Source organism: Zasmidium cellare (genome assembly GCF_010093935.1).
Source record: "Zasmidium cellare ATCC 36951 unplaced genomic scaffold M409scaffold_1, whole genome shotgun sequence".
NCBI classification, from domain to species: domain Eukaryota; kingdom Fungi; phylum Ascomycota; class Dothideomycetes; order Mycosphaerellales; family Mycosphaerellaceae; genus Zasmidium; species Zasmidium cellare.
In genome coordinates this window covers 725,541-739,743 of record NW_022986945.1, presented here as the reverse complement: position 1 = coordinate 739,743, position 14,203 = coordinate 725,541, and the positions used below count along the sequence as shown (strand labels likewise).

Here is a 14,203-nt window from a genome sequence, read left to right as displayed (position 1 = left end):
GTGGGCTCCCTGTCTGCGAGGCTGTAGAGCTAGCGGCTCGGTTTCGCGGAAGCCTTGTCGACATGATCATGGAGGTGCTGTGCCGGGCAGACATTGCCACGGGGATGCAATTTGAAGAGCCAGTAGAACATGGTCACGGCTAAGACTTGGTCGTTGCTGCCACTCGTGCATAAAGGCTCTCGAAACCACAGGTCCTTGCTCGATCTACTAGGCGGTTCAACTTTGAATGGAATATTCAGTTCAGAAGTACCTAATCCATATTCAATTCAACGCTGAATCTGAATTGAATGGATTGAATGGATTCAAGCTCTATGATCACATCCCCACAGGATCCATCCCATGCACAGTCCGGACTCTGTAGATCATCCACTTCTCGTTGATCAATCGAAAACTAACCGCACACAACGCTTCGATGTTGACTCCCCTGACATGGCCTTCGACTTGCAAATAAGCCATAACTCTTGCCTCTCCGACCTTCTCGTCAATCGTTGCAGTTCGACTGATTGCGTTGCATCAGAGTCTCGCTTCGTCCATTCGAATCAAGCCGACCTTTCACTCGCTGCGCCTGTCCAGACGGAAAATATCGCCGAGCCCATGAAGCCGGACTCCATTCGCATGTCATCCGTGTGCACCTGCCAGATCTCGTTCCGAGGGTCGAAGTTTCCTTCGTTGAAGGCTTTTACGATTTTTAGGAACATGTCTTCGAGCTTGGCGGCGGTTTCGGTATCTTGAGGTTTCCTTTCGACCAGTCTTTTACGATCGAGGAGGTCTTTGAAGAGCAATTCAGCGGGTATGGCGGCATATTTATGGCTTAGCACTGTTGATGCGTCTTCGGAGGACATGTTGAGTGGCGAAGGGGGCGAGAGCCCATTAAAAGCAGTGAACAGTGGAAAGTGAGGTCTTTTGGTCTCGAAATAGGCGATATATGAAAGTCTTGCAGTAGCAGACTAATCCGAATGCGATTCCAAGTTGCCTCAAAGTTCCGGCCGTCATTGTAGTTGACTTTCAACGCCCTCCACAATACAGAGTTGGAATCAAAGAGCCAAGATCTTGATACTGCTGACTTTCAATGGGATCATCAGGTCGGCATGATGACTGGCTCATCCCAGACAAGGTAGAATTGCAGATCTCACATCTCCTCAAAATCTTGTTCTGGGGTTAGCCTTGCACACTCTTCTCAATTGCATTATTTAAACTTGAGGGAGCCCCGCCTTCTGCGCACATTCAGGAGTCCAGAGTTACTCACTGAAATTGTCCTAGACATGCGGCAAGATGAAAGCATTGAATCTTGGTCTGTAACCAGCACCAAGGTCTTCATTGTGGTCTAGATCAACGCAGTCAACTTATGATCCAGTCAGATTATATCGAGGCCTACAGGCTCTTGTCCTTGAAAGCTTGAAGAACCGTACGTTCGCCACCTTCCATCTGACAACCGAAATTCCACAATGGAGGCCATTCCTACGACGTACTCTTCAGAATCGCGGAACTCCAGATAGGCTGTGAGTTTCGCGCGTCCGTTTCTCACATCAACTTTCGTGGTCATGCTGTGCGTTATCAGGAAGTGTGTGCTTTACTGAAGTCCCAAAGGGATGCTCACGTTCTACAGCTTGTTCTCGAATCGGGTGACTGGTGGGAATTGATTTGCTTCAACACGTGGGCAAGCTCAGCGTTGTTCAACTTCCCGTCGAAATCGAAGGATGGCCGCAGACCGAACTGGCGGCTTCTTAGGTGATATGGATCTTCGTAGTGTTGCCATACCTCGCTATTTGGTTCCAGGTCCTGCCGGTTGATGGCTTCTAACGACATGAGAGAGATCGACTCCACCTCAGCGGCTATTGCGCTCTGTGTTTGTGATGGTTTTGGGGTTCGCCTGCCGGGCTTTTCATCTTGTGGAGATGATTGAGATGGTTGCATAAGCAGAAGTCCGAGGGACCCAGAACCGGAACATGAAGAATCCTTGCCGCCGTCGGCCATGGTGAGTGTTGCCGGAGAGAGAAAGAAACCCACGGCGTGAGGCTGTCGTACTCGAATTCGCGTGACACAGACATCGCTAAATGATACATTGGGGGTCAAGGATTCCGATAAGATTTCGTGTTCAGTGGCGTGTTTTCTCCTGTCCCCTAAAGGTTTTGGGGGGTGTTCGGTCACTTTGATTGTATGCAAGGATTGAAGCTTCGAGTCTCCCATGCGCCCAGGAATTGTATCGGCTGCACTCGTATATTTCAGGATCTCGACTTAGTCATTTCATGAACTGCCGAGTCAACTTGGGTACACCAAGCTCGTTCAAGAGTTTGGGCAATGTTGTTGACCCGAGCCAACGCAGTCAGCCTTCTGGGATATGGGTAGGTAGTTTGATATGTCAAAGCTTAAATCGACCGCGTCGAGCCGCTCTTTGCTCCCAACCAACAATACTTGCTCTGGAGGCCTTTGCGGTAATAAATGTCTATACATGCGCCAGAAGGATGGTGGGATCCCATGTGCTTGAGATTTTTGCGATGCGAGAGCTGGTAATCCAATCGCAACTTAGTTTTATCGTCATCTGTGGCAGCCAGCAAACTCCTCTACACTGTGGTCTGTACCAACACAGTCAATCTTTGATGCATTCACTCACATCAATCCCCAAAAGATCCATCCCTTGGAAGCTCTGTGCTCTATAAATCTTCCATTTCCCGTCTGTCAGTCTGAAGTCGAACACGCTTAGAACGTCCATTAGGCACCCCTTAGCATTGCGTTGAAATCTTGAGTACGATGTGATCTTGGCTCGTCCTGCCCTCACATCTACGGTCGACGTTCGACTATTGCATCCCATTAGAGCAACCGCGACTGGCGCAGAAACCACGAGCAAAGACTCACTTTTGACAGTAGAATCTTATGTCAGGAAAATTAGAAAGAACGTCCTCAGCCGCGAGAAGGTACTCGCGACGGGTCATGTCGCCATTGAACTGGATTTGAGGACTTGTGAGGAACATGTAGACTTCCACACGGAACTTGTCTTCATATTGTTGCCATACTTCGCCGCTGTGATCAAAATTTCGCCTATTGAACGCTTCCATAATCTCGTGATCGGCCCGTTCGAGTTGTGCGGCTACTGCGAGCTCTTTCCTACCCTGTCTGGCGGGTTTCTTGGCAAGTCGGTCACTTTTGCGAATTATCGGTACCTCGGGGAAGATGGTGAATGGAAAATCCAGGGGCCCGGAGCAGTCGTCGTAGTAGGCCATGTTGTGGTCTTCAACAAAGTTGAGGAGGGCTGAGAAGCGCCCGGCGGTCGTATTCGGAGAGATTCGTCATGATGGTATATATCGCTAAACGAATCCAGTTGCGTGTTTCGCAAAGCCTTCTTGCATATCCCTGGCCGGAAAGTCTGGTCCAGGTTCGAGACTTTTTCCAGCCTGTCGACCAGGTTCATGACTTCTTCCCCTGCGGAATTGGAAAGCCAGTCACTCGCATTCGTACGTGCAAGGATCCTTGACTGTCGTCGATCTGTGTACCGGTCATCCGTGTTTGTTCAATTACTAAGCACGACACACACCAATGTTCATGACTCGCATGAACGCAAACCCCTGTGAACGGTTTCTCTCGCTGATGATTATTAGTTGATGCGTCCTAAACACGGTGGCAGAGAAGCATCTTCGATCTGACTGCCGTAAACATTACGAAAGTTGAGGGCAGTCGACGGGGAATTTCAGGATGTTGCACGAGAGAGAAGCGGGAAGCGGATTTACAGGCTCTGGTTACCACAATAGTCTAGTCCGTGAAGCGTGCAGCAGTCACGTGTGGCTTAGCGCGAACCGAATCGGGCAGGAGCGAGTGAATGAAGCATGATGTTGCTTCTTGATACTCGCCTTCGCCCTTGCTTCTCACTGTCGCCATTGTAACCATATCAACAATTCAACACACATCAATCAACACAAGGCATTCAATATCGCATCGACAACATTTCATCTTGACCGTCGCTCACAACCACTTGTAAGCATGCAGGATAACCGAGTCCGTCATGGCCCCAGCGCCGTCCCTCCTGAGCCATCAAAACACCAAGAAGACAATCCAGAAAATCAACACAGCACCGAAACCATTCGCAGAGACAGCGGATCATCCGATGTCAACCTAGAAACGGAGCAGCATGCAGAAGCCGCGACGTCCTCAGCATTACCGCTACCTCCAGCTACAGAGCAGGCCAGGAGTCTCAAGAGCTCAGACAGTAATTTGAGCAGTATTGCATCTTCCATCAAGAGTGGCTCGCCACCGAAACCTGTCGTCACTCCAGACACCCCAGCTTCGGGGCTGCAAACGCCCGCTGCATGCCGCCCTCTCACCCGCCGCCGAGCCACGCATGGCAACCAATATCGCCCAGCGTCTTCTCTCTCGCAACAAGAACCAGACTCAAAAGTCTCTCATCGACGCTCCCGCTCTCACGACACCATGATGCGACTCCAAGAGCTTCGCGAAGGCCTACCTGATCCCCGGCCGGACATTACCCCTGCGTCACCAGAGATGACCACAACACAACCGGACATTTCCTCTCGCCCAGTGCAGCCACCTCGTCGAATTTCACAAAAGGTGGCTCAGGATACCCGACAACTCCGCAAGGAGCTCGAGCAGCTCAGACAAGGGCTATCGAACGAAGACGCGGCTCGACAACGGGAACTAGTCGCTGTGAATTTTGCGGTCAACAGGATCTTGGAGATGCAGAATAGCCAGATGCAGGTGCAAGATTCGTTGATCGATCGGTTCGTAGCGATGGATTTGGAATTGAAGAAGAATGGTCGGGCGGCCGGGAGTGGTTCGTCGAAGTATGGGTCACTCTTATCTTCCAATCGACAAGGCGACAAGAGGAGTCAAGGGGATTCTCGAAGTCCTAGAAAACAGGAAGAAAAAGGCCATACCGAAGAGAATAAGCAAGAAAAGTCTAGCGATAAGAGAAGCGAAGGCGGCTCGCCGAAAGCCACAGAAAGCAAACAGTGCAAACAGCAGTGAAGAGCAGCAACTTTTGAGAGGGTATCATCGGCAGACAGCGTGAATAATGCATCAGTGCAAGCTATCAGAATCTACATATATCCAGTGACTTCCACGCATCAAAGACAAGTCCCAAACACAAACAACAATCTAAGAAACAATGAAGCATCATAACCATATAGTCCCCAGACGCACCCGCGTGCATGAGGAAGACTCCGACATAGAACCAGACAGCCCTGTCGACGACACCAACTCAGCCCCTGAAATGGATCGAGCGACTCAAAGCCACAAGGGCGATGGACTTGAGCCATGGGCAAAGCAGTACTTTCACGAAACGCACAACAAACAAGCCCTCGTACCACCACCACAGCATCGCCATCAGCGCTACGACTCTTCCGACGGCGCAGATGAACAAAACCGCCCCATCGAACCACCGCCGAGACCTAAAACACCCCCCAAATCCCAAGCCCAACTCGACGCAGAGCAACTCCCTCGCCTCAACGAAGAGTTATGGCGATGCACGCAGCCCTTCGACGCCGAGAGACATGGCCAGCTGGTATCGCAATTGAGGGACCTGGTTCACAGACACAAGGAGGAGATGGAGAGGGTGAAAGGGGTGGATTTGAGAGAGTTTTTGAGGCTTGAGAGGCTGGTGGAGAGTTTGGAGGAGGTTTTGCAGAGGGCTTTTGTGAGGGGGGAGGGGAGGGTTGGGGTGGTCGTGTTGGAGGATGTGGTGGGGGCGGAGGAGGGGTGAGGTGAGGTTTTTGCTCTTTTGGGTGACGCTGGTGGAGTGGATAGGGGAGTTTGATAAGAGGCTGTGTAGTTTGAGTGAAAAATGGAGGTGAGGTTTGTTCTCTCGAGTGTGAATGTGAAGTGTGAGGAGGATTGCTGCCTGCTACATTCACATAGCGAGAATCGAGATCGTTGCAACATACCACAAAGTAGATCGCTCTTCTCCACCAACTTTCACGCCCTTCATCGCCCATTCCACCAAAGTCTTCCAACTCCACGAAGCCATCCAAGCAACTATGTAAGCTAATCCATTCGGCCAGCCTCGCCAAGCCGCAACTAACTCTTCATCAGGGGCCAATCCAACTCCACCCCAGCCTCGCCAGAGAATGCCACGGAGCCAGCCGCTGCAAGCCCAAGCCCAGACTCAGACACTGACATGTCCATCTACGAAGCCCACGAATACGAGTACCTCTACCCGTTCTGCCCATGCGACAAGTGCAACAGAAACGAACTCCTCGAGTCGCCCTACGATGATCGGGAGGTCAACGGAGCGGTATGCATCTGCACTCCAACGTCTTGTGAAATGGCGAGCTGACTTTGAGTGTCAGGTGATAAAGGGGCGCATGAATCGGGAGGTAGACCTTTGGGAGACGATGATGTTGTTCTGGCCACGCTGCGGTTGACGTGTTTGCTGGCGATGCGTTTGCCGGCTGACACGATTGATGAGCTGTCGTAAATGCTGTCATTCGTTGGGGAATGCTGTAGCAGCAGGGCTATATATGTTCGATCGCGAACGTATCGACTTTGTGTATTGAATTCAAACAACCAGCCAACACCGACCAAAATGAATACTTCTTGGGAAGATCGCGCTATCAGTACTGCGGCGGGGGTATATGTGTTGGTATAGAAGACGGGTCTTTTGAACGGGCAGGCTTTCAAACCGCTGGCGTGGCGACTTCTTCCATCGAATGATGGAATGACGCAGGCAAACCCAATGGCGCAAGTCTCCATCATTCGTGCCACCACCAAGACTTCATCGTTGACTTATTATCGAACAGATCGACTCTAGCCCTGGCTGATCGAGCTGTCGCCTTGAACCAGATTGATGATGACGAATGGTGTGTCATTGACGATGAAAGCCTCATTGAAGACGCGAGACCCACGGATTCTACCACAAAAGGCCACAGCATGCCAGAACCTCGAGCCTCCGGTATTGATCGCCCGTCGGGGAGCCTTGTTATTGATAAGACGCCCGGCCAGTCACTTCACTCCAGGCAAGACTGCTCGCCGCAGAAAGTCGGAGGAACGAGTTCCCTCACTGACGAGAAGCTCTCGGCTCAAGTCACAACAGCAGAAGAACTGAAGAGCAAGTTGGAACGCCAAGGCCGACACAAAGAGGCGCAGAAGATCCAGGCATACCTTGATCAAGCCGCACGTCGAGATGGTCGGAGTAGTGCAGGGCCTATGAAGCGAATCCGCCCTTTCCTTCGAACCAGAGTGGAACTTGCAGGCCTGGTTGGAGAGGCCGAGAGACAGGAAGCGAGTCCGCATGGTGACTGAGTAGTGGCATGAGCCAAAGTGTAATGAGATATACTTTAGCCCATATATGTTTCTTTCACAATTCCACGTTTGATCCAAGCATCGTATTCAATCCACTGCACTTTCTTTCTTCGGCCTCCACCTTCGACAAGCCGACCTGGGTTCATGACATGACAGCCTTCGAATGTCAACGTGAAGGGAGGCGCTTCGGAATCTGCCAGGACTAGTGCGTGGGGTAGTGGGTAGAGTGATAGCGCAGAAGTCGTGAAATCCCAATGTGTTGGTCGTACGGTGAGAGGGAATGGCGATAGTGTCGATTGTGGCAAAAGCGAAAGAATCAGGCGTTTGGCTTCTGTGACGCTGAAGGGTTCTGGCGGTACGGCGTCGTGCATTGGGGAGTCGGGAAGCTCGGTCATTTGACTGTCTTCAGGCAAGACACTCTCGGTAGAGGGCAGTGCCCCAGACATGACAATATCTTCCCCAGCAACCGATGCTGTTGGGATCTGCTCCTGCTCCTCTGCCTGACGCGCAGCTTGGCCGATTATCACTGCGTTTCTTCGGAAGCGGCCCGAAATGTCGTCTCTGCAGAGAATCATTTCGTGTGCTGGGCCAAACAAGCTCAACCTTGTCGGATTACTGGTCCAGATAGCCTCTCCGTCGACTTCGTCTTTCTTCAGTGGCCCACCCTCAGATTTCGCGTTCGCAAAAGCACGTTTTATTCGACTGGTGAAGATATCGGGCACCGCCTCTCTCGGTAGTAACGTGCTCGCACCAGCGCTGAACGAGGACGCCCAGGGGTCGTTGTCACCGGGGACAAAAATCCAGGTGCTCTTCCGAAGAAGGGCGGGAAAGTCTGCCAGAACAGCGGCCAGCTCATTGAACATCTCCTTGTATTCGATCGAGCCCACACCCGCACCTGCCATTGCCGCTTTGCTTGAGAAGTCACCCATGAGCACGAACGTCATTGGAGGCTGGTCGAGCGCAGAATACTCTTCGAGCACTTTGCGAAGAGCGCTCAAGGTAGTCGGCTGGTCGAGATTGACATCCGAAATAACGACCATCTTCCTTCTCGACTCTTCGATGGTCTCTGAATCTGGTCCAATCATTCTCTCTTCCAGTCGCTTCATCCTGCTTCCAACAGCTCGCTCTGAGCCTTGCCCAAGGAAGTCTGTCCATCCGAAGCCACCACCAAGATCCTCAGCTTTTAGATTGATGCCAAGTGCGAGATCTCGCTTCTCGACTGGTGGGCCTCCAATTTCGAATCCAACAAATCGGCCTCCAATCGTACCTCCTACACCTCCAGTATTCCCCAGCCCGCCAGACCCAGCACCAGCCCAATCTTCTTCGTACACACCGTCTACGAGCACAATCATGCCTGGGCAGAAGTAAGGCTCGCCGTCCTGCATGGACAGAGCATGCTGAAGATCCAAGGTGATGCTTCCACTGAGATCAGTCACGGCCAGGGTACCAGTTGGCGCGATGACAAGCATTCCCAGGATCAAATGTGAAGTGCCACCACGGCCAAGCAGATTGGCGATAGGTGTGATCTTGTAAAACTGCCGTTCGACAGCTGAGTTCTTTTTTCGTTTGGAGAGTACAGGTTGAGCGGCTGAAAGGGATGGCGCTTGAAAGGCGGGATTTCGAAGCAACCGCTGGTGGATGATGTTGTACCTCTCTTTGAAAATCGCAGTCTTGTGTGTAGGCGCGGGAAACATTGACGGTTTCGATGATAGCGCCAAGAAGTGTTTCTTGTCGACATCATACGTAAATCGGGGCTGTTCAAAAGCCGAGACGACTTTGAGCCAACTTCGAGGATCTTTGCCGAGTTCTTCGTGTTCTTCTGGTGCTGGCGAGTCAACATTCAACCCACTCATGCCAAAGCTGCTGCCGCTTCGATCCAGTTCCGGTCGCCTGTTGACGTCTGACAAGTCTACTGCACTATCATTTCCAAAGGCGAAGCTGCTGTGGCGGCTGAGGTTTGCGCCAGACTTTACATTGGTGATTTTCCCTCCACTCATACACCCCTGAAGCGTGTTGAGGATTGTTTTCAGCCTATCACCGTCTTCTACAATGACAGGGCCGTTCTCAGCCTTCCATATCTTGGCCACCTCCTCCAAGACCTTCTCGCCGGTTCCCTCTTCTCGCCATCCCGAGCCACAATGTCGTCCAACGAAAGATGCCAACGCTTGCAGTGCTGAAGAGGTCAGGGTATAGTTGTGCTTTTTCGTAAATATGCGGAATGCCAGCGGTCGTAGTGTCGGGGGTGGGAGGATGATTGGTAAGATGGTCGCTATCTGCGGCTTGAATGCGGGCGGCGGAGGAGGTCGTTGTGCTGGGTCTCGTATAGGATGTAAAGGTGTGCCGAACGCTGGTGACGACGAAAAGGGGTTATTTTCCTGCAGTTTCTCTGGTATCGCCATATTGAGGTGTGTGGTGGGGTGAAGAAATCGATCACATGAAGGGCAGCGACAAGTGAAGTCAAAGTACCAGACGCGCTTGCCCGGGGTGACGCGACGCGCCTGCCGAAAGCTGTCGCGATGGTCCGTGCGTCGCGCGAGAGCTTGGAAGTCGCGACCGACCAAACGAAGACGAGACGCTTGCTCTTTCCAACTTTCTCACCACAACCTTCCTCTCTACAACATCCCCCAAACCTCACAATCGGCGTCGCATAACCTCAAACATCGCCAAGATGAGTGAACCGATCGCCGAAGACGTCCCCGTCGAGCAGCCGACTGCACCTGAAGACCTACCTGCAAAGCTGGACCAGCTCAAGGCATCTGCGACGCACCAGTATTCCCTCAAGAAGTATGACAAGGCCGCCGAATACTACAGCGAGGCAGCCGCTGTGCAGGATGAGATCAACGGCGAGATGGCGCCCGAAAACGCCGACCTTCTATACCAATACGGCCGCTGTTTGTACCGCGTCGCAGTCGAGAGTTCAGATGTGCTGGGCGGCAAGGTTGCCGGGGAGGAGCCCAAGCGCAAGAAGAGAAAAGTCTCCAAGGCACAAGCAGAGAGCAGTGTTGCGGCGACGAATGGGGGAGAGAGTGCGGGAGGCTTGATTGCCGATGCGATCAAAGACGGCGAGCAGAAGACAGCCGAGGAGATGGTCGGCGCTGCTGCGAACGAAGTCGACGGCATGAAGCCCGAAAACAGCTCAAATCCCTTCCTTCAGATCACTGGCGACGAGAACTGGGAACATTCGGACGAAGAGGGTGAAGAGGGCGAAGGCGAGCCAGAAGAGGAGGAGGATGACTTTGCGACGGCCTACGAGATTCTGGACATGGCGCGTGTTCTGCTGTCTCGCAAGCTAGAAGCGGCACAGAACGATGACGGCAAGGGCAAGAGTACAGAAGAAAAGCCAGAAGTGCGGCAGTTGAAAGAGCGTTTGGCGGATACTCACGACCTACAAGCTGAGATCTCACTAGAGAATGAGCGCTTCCAGGACGCCATCAACGATACACGAGACGCGCTCAATTTGAAGGTGCAGCTCTACCCAGAGGAAAGCAGCCTGATTGCTGAAGCCCACTACAAGCTGTCTCTGGCTCTCGAATTCGCATCGGTGACATCGACCGAGGAGACCCCTGATGGTGACTCCAAGGTTGCTCAGGTTGACGAAGACATGCGCAAGGAGGCCGCTAATGAGATGGAGCTCGCTATCGCTTCATGCAAAGCTCGCGTGACGAAGGAGGAAGCACGTCTCGCTTCGCTCGATGCGGCGAAAGCAGCAGACAACAAGAGCGCCATCGCCGAAGTCAAGGACATGATCATCGACATGGAGCAGCGTCTCGAAGACCTGCGCAAGCCTGCTGTGTCGCTGAGTGCCATGCAGCCTGCCGGAGCGCCTGGCAGCGACGAGGAAGCTCTCAGGGGTGTCCTTGGGTCATTGATCGGCGAGAGCAAGGGCGAGCAAGCTAAGCGCTTGGCCGAAGCGACGCAGAACGCGAACGACTTGTCTAGCATGGTGAAGAAGAAGAAATCCAAGCAGGAGGCTGCGCCCGTTGAAGAGGGCAAGGGGAAGCGCAAGGCCGAGGAGGTCGTAGAGGGTGCGGCAAATGGGAAGAAGGTCAAATTCTCGAGCGAAGCAGAAGCTGACGCATGATGTCGCCACAACGGAGCACCTCAGGTTTGGTCCACGAGCTCAATCTGGTTGCTTGCCACATGTTTGCTTACTGTTTGTTTTGTATAGTACGATACCCATCCTTCACCCAGAAGCTTGTCTGCAGTTGCATCATCAGGATCTGATCTTAGATGGTGACGGAGTCGGAATGATATGCCATACCTCCAGACCCCTTCCCCTTCCTTCTCCTACCTCTCTTCAACCTCCAGCATGGCGTCTAACAACTTCCGCCCACGAACCCCGTCCAGCCTTTCATCATTCCCCAACAGCGACGCCGTCTCCCACGCCCAATACGAACATCTCCTTCGCCAGCATGTCGACTTGGGGTTTGAGATTGCGAGGCTGCATAGCGTGATGAGGGAGCATGAGGAGAAGCTCAGGGAGCTGGAACATAGGGTCGAGGTTGCCCAGAGGTTGTGTGCGATTTTGGTGCTAAGGGGCGATGACGGAGTGGATTTGTGAGCCATGAGGCTGATAAGGCGTTGCTCGTGGCGAGTAATAGTCGCCAGAAGTTGTTCGTGAGTCATTTGATTGACACACGGTATGTACAGGCGATGATGGAAACATGCTCTCTGCTTGCTGTTCTGTGGATGACAACGATAAATGCTGTTCGTGGCGGTCTCCTCGAGGTATAAATTCTTCAGTTCAGTTGACGATGAGTAGGTAGTAACCCTTCACTATCAACCAACTTGGAATCCCCGCTCATCAAACACAACGACATACTCACGCCCGATCTCAAGCTGAAGATGCAGAGTTTCCCATTCCCCAACGCCAGCACTGGCTCCGGTGATCTTCCACCACCATACTCAACACCGCCGATGCCAGAGCACTCCTGCCCCACAGCCGCCACAGCATTCAAGATCCTCGAAGAAACCCGTCAGTCCAAGGACTGGTCCATGGATACCAGTCGTGAAGGCCGCTATTCGATAGATACAAATCTCAGAGCAAGCCTGATCACTTTGCTTCTTTCACTACCAACTTCGCTCCTAATTCCAAGTCGTAAGACACGAGATCTGCCGTCACCAAAACACAACCGCCAAGCCATTTCCTTCTCTAACATGAAGCGATCAGACAGCCTTGAATCCAACAGTTGGACCGAACCACCACCTCCATACTCGTCAATGCCAGAGCGTATATGCTCTACGACTGCCGAGGCTTTGGAAATCATCAAGGAGCAACGCCTGTGCCCTTTCAGCGTCTTTGAAGAGAGGTATGGCACTCTCATCGACTCAAAGCCGGCCGTGGTTGAATGTCGTGTCACGGAAATTCGCAAGGAACTGGAGCAGATTATTTCCGCTGACTATCTATGCTATGAGCGTTCCACGAGAATCGTGTATGCCGGGCACCGATTTACGTTCACAGATCCTGACGTTGGGCGTGGCTTTCACAACACTTTGCAGATTGAGCATGACAAGAAAGCAAAGGCTCTGAAGCGGAGGACGCGGAAATTGGGAGTGCGCATGCTCGTATTTGATCTCAACCTGTTGGCCAAATTAAAGTCAAAGATTGAGAAGCGGCCTTTGCCGATGGGAGACTATGTTTGAGATTCTGTGTGCTTGAATTTTCAGTGTATCTAATGTCGATAAGCCGCTGAGAGATTGCCTGTTTCTCCTTTATGACATTTAGTGGATCTTCGAACGAAACTTCCTTTCGCATACATCACGACAAGGCTGAAACACGATTGTGAAGCACAATTGCGATCGACTTAAGTTTGTGAGTGTCATCCACACTTCAGTAAACGTAGAGAGTTGCACAATCAAATACGACAGCAGTATTGCGTGCCGGTATTCACGACTGCTGGTGATCATGAGAATTTGGGTTCTGCTTGCTACTACAGCAATGGTGAAGAGTGCTTCCATGTAGATATAAATTTCTCAGCTAGCCTGACTCCGATTCTTCTTTCACTACCAACACCACATCAAGCACAGCTGTAAGGAACAACAACACCAGTCACCAAACCACATTCGTACTCACACTCACACTTACACCACCTCGTTTGACTCCGACCATGCAACCTTCCCCGAGCATCGATTCGAACGCACCTGTCGACGTCCGTCAATCTACGGAAATGCCAGAGCATGTCTGTTCGACCTTCTATGAAGCGCTCAACATTGTTAAAGACCAATGCACAACATCTATGGAACGCTTTGTAACAAAATGGGCCTCCGTTCTAAGCTCCAACACTCGCAAAGTCGACAAAGACCAATGTGCATCACCTATGAAACGCTCTCTAGCAAAATTGGCCTCCGTACTGAGCTCCAACCCTCGCATAGTCGACAAAGACCAGAAAGCTATCGTGGAAGACATTCAGAAAGCATTCGATCAAATCAATTCGGCCGAATTTTTACACTACGAAACTGGCAACGACGTTGTCTACGCTGGACACAAGTTCAGCTTCCACACTATTGAAACTGCAATGCATTTCAAAGTAAAATCGGAGGAGTAGAAAATGATCCAGCATATCCTCCTTAGATGCATGGTATCATGGTTGATGACGCGTGTTTCCGTAGAGCACATGGACGCGATGGCTAGAACACTTGGTTATATTCGATGAGGGTGTAATCCGTTATGTCTGTGGGGAATGCCTTTCGAAATTTGTGATGCTTCTAGCTTGCTGGCCCTAGCCATTCTTTTGTATCTCTTCATTTTACGGCATTTTTCTAACTTCACGTGAGACAAGTTCAATGGTCGAGTCTCCCAGCTTCGGAAAGCCACTTCCAAGGGGCAAGGCTGAGGTGTTCGTGCGAAGCTGCCAAGTCTCGGTCCGCAAGATATGATTGTACCAAAGGAATTCAAACTCTCACGGCGATGAAAGAAAGCACGTCAGCCATGGCGGTCGTTGGATATGTGCTCCCAGGC

General features: G+C 51.8%; 8 protein-coding genes across 8 annotated transcripts; 6 read left to right on the top strand and 2 right to left on the bottom strand.

The window, feature by feature from the left end:
- Nucleotides 1–429: 429 nt before the first annotated feature.
- On the top strand, nt 430–732 carry M409DRAFT_48611 (uncharacterized protein; the record flags this gene model as incomplete). The annotated part of the gene is made up of 1 exon (XM_033810991.1): nt 430–732. The coding sequence occupies one exon, from the start codon at nt 430–432 to the stop codon at nt 730–732; it is 303 nt and encodes a 100-aa protein (XP_033674557.1).
- Nucleotides 733–2,561: 1,829 nt separating this feature from the next.
- Nucleotides 2,562–3,218, bottom strand: M409DRAFT_48610 (uncharacterized protein; the record flags this gene model as incomplete). Its single annotated transcript, XM_033810990.1, has 3 exons — nt 2,562–2,573; nt 2,612–2,795; nt 2,854–3,218. The coding sequence occupies 3 exons, from the start codon at nt 3,216–3,218 to the stop codon at nt 2,562–2,564; spliced, it is 561 nt and encodes a 186-aa protein (XP_033674556.1).
- Nucleotides 3,219–3,972: 754 nt separating this feature from the next.
- On the top strand, nt 3,973–4,974 carry M409DRAFT_48609 (uncharacterized protein; the record flags this gene model as incomplete). Its single annotated transcript, XM_033810989.1, has 1 exon — nt 3,973–4,974. The coding sequence occupies one exon, from the start codon at nt 3,973–3,975 to the stop codon at nt 4,972–4,974; it is 1,002 nt and encodes a 333-aa protein (XP_033674555.1).
- Nucleotides 4,975–5,113: 139 nt separating this feature from the next.
- Nucleotides 5,114–6,368, top strand: M409DRAFT_48608 (uncharacterized protein; the record flags this gene model as incomplete). Its single annotated transcript, XM_033810988.1, has 4 exons — nt 5,114–5,703; nt 5,828–5,983; nt 6,037–6,238; nt 6,294–6,368. The coding sequence occupies 4 exons, from the start codon at nt 5,114–5,116 to the stop codon at nt 6,366–6,368; spliced, it is 1,023 nt and encodes a 340-aa protein (XP_033674554.1).
- A 912-nt stretch (nt 6,369–7,280) lies between these two features.
- Nucleotides 7,281–9,644, bottom strand: M409DRAFT_61979 (uncharacterized protein; the record flags this gene model as incomplete). The annotated part of the gene is made up of 1 exon (XM_033814964.1): nt 7,281–9,644. One exon carries the CDS (start codon nt 9,642–9,644, stop codon nt 7,281–7,283), a length of 2,364 nt encoding a protein of 787 aa, XP_033674553.1.
- Nucleotides 9,645–9,913: 269 nt separating this feature from the next.
- On the top strand, nt 9,914–11,326 carry M409DRAFT_61978 (uncharacterized protein; the record flags this gene model as incomplete). The annotated part of the gene is made up of 1 exon (XM_033814963.1): nt 9,914–11,326. The coding sequence occupies one exon, from the start codon at nt 9,914–9,916 to the stop codon at nt 11,324–11,326; it is 1,413 nt and encodes a 470-aa protein (XP_033674552.1).
- A 764-nt stretch (nt 11,327–12,090) lies between these two features.
- On the top strand, nt 12,091–12,888 carry M409DRAFT_15939 (uncharacterized protein; the record flags this gene model as incomplete). Its single annotated transcript, XM_033803417.1, has 1 exon — nt 12,091–12,888. The coding sequence occupies one exon, from the start codon at nt 12,091–12,093 to the stop codon at nt 12,886–12,888; it is 798 nt and encodes a 265-aa protein (XP_033674551.1).
- Nucleotides 12,889–13,352: 464 nt separating this feature from the next.
- M409DRAFT_48605 (uncharacterized protein) lies at nt 13,353–13,790 on the top strand (the record flags this gene model as incomplete). Its single annotated transcript, XM_033810987.1, has 1 exon — nt 13,353–13,790. One exon carries the CDS (start codon nt 13,353–13,355, stop codon nt 13,788–13,790), a length of 438 nt encoding a protein of 145 aa, XP_033674550.1.
- Nucleotides 13,791–14,203: the final 413 nt, after the last annotated feature.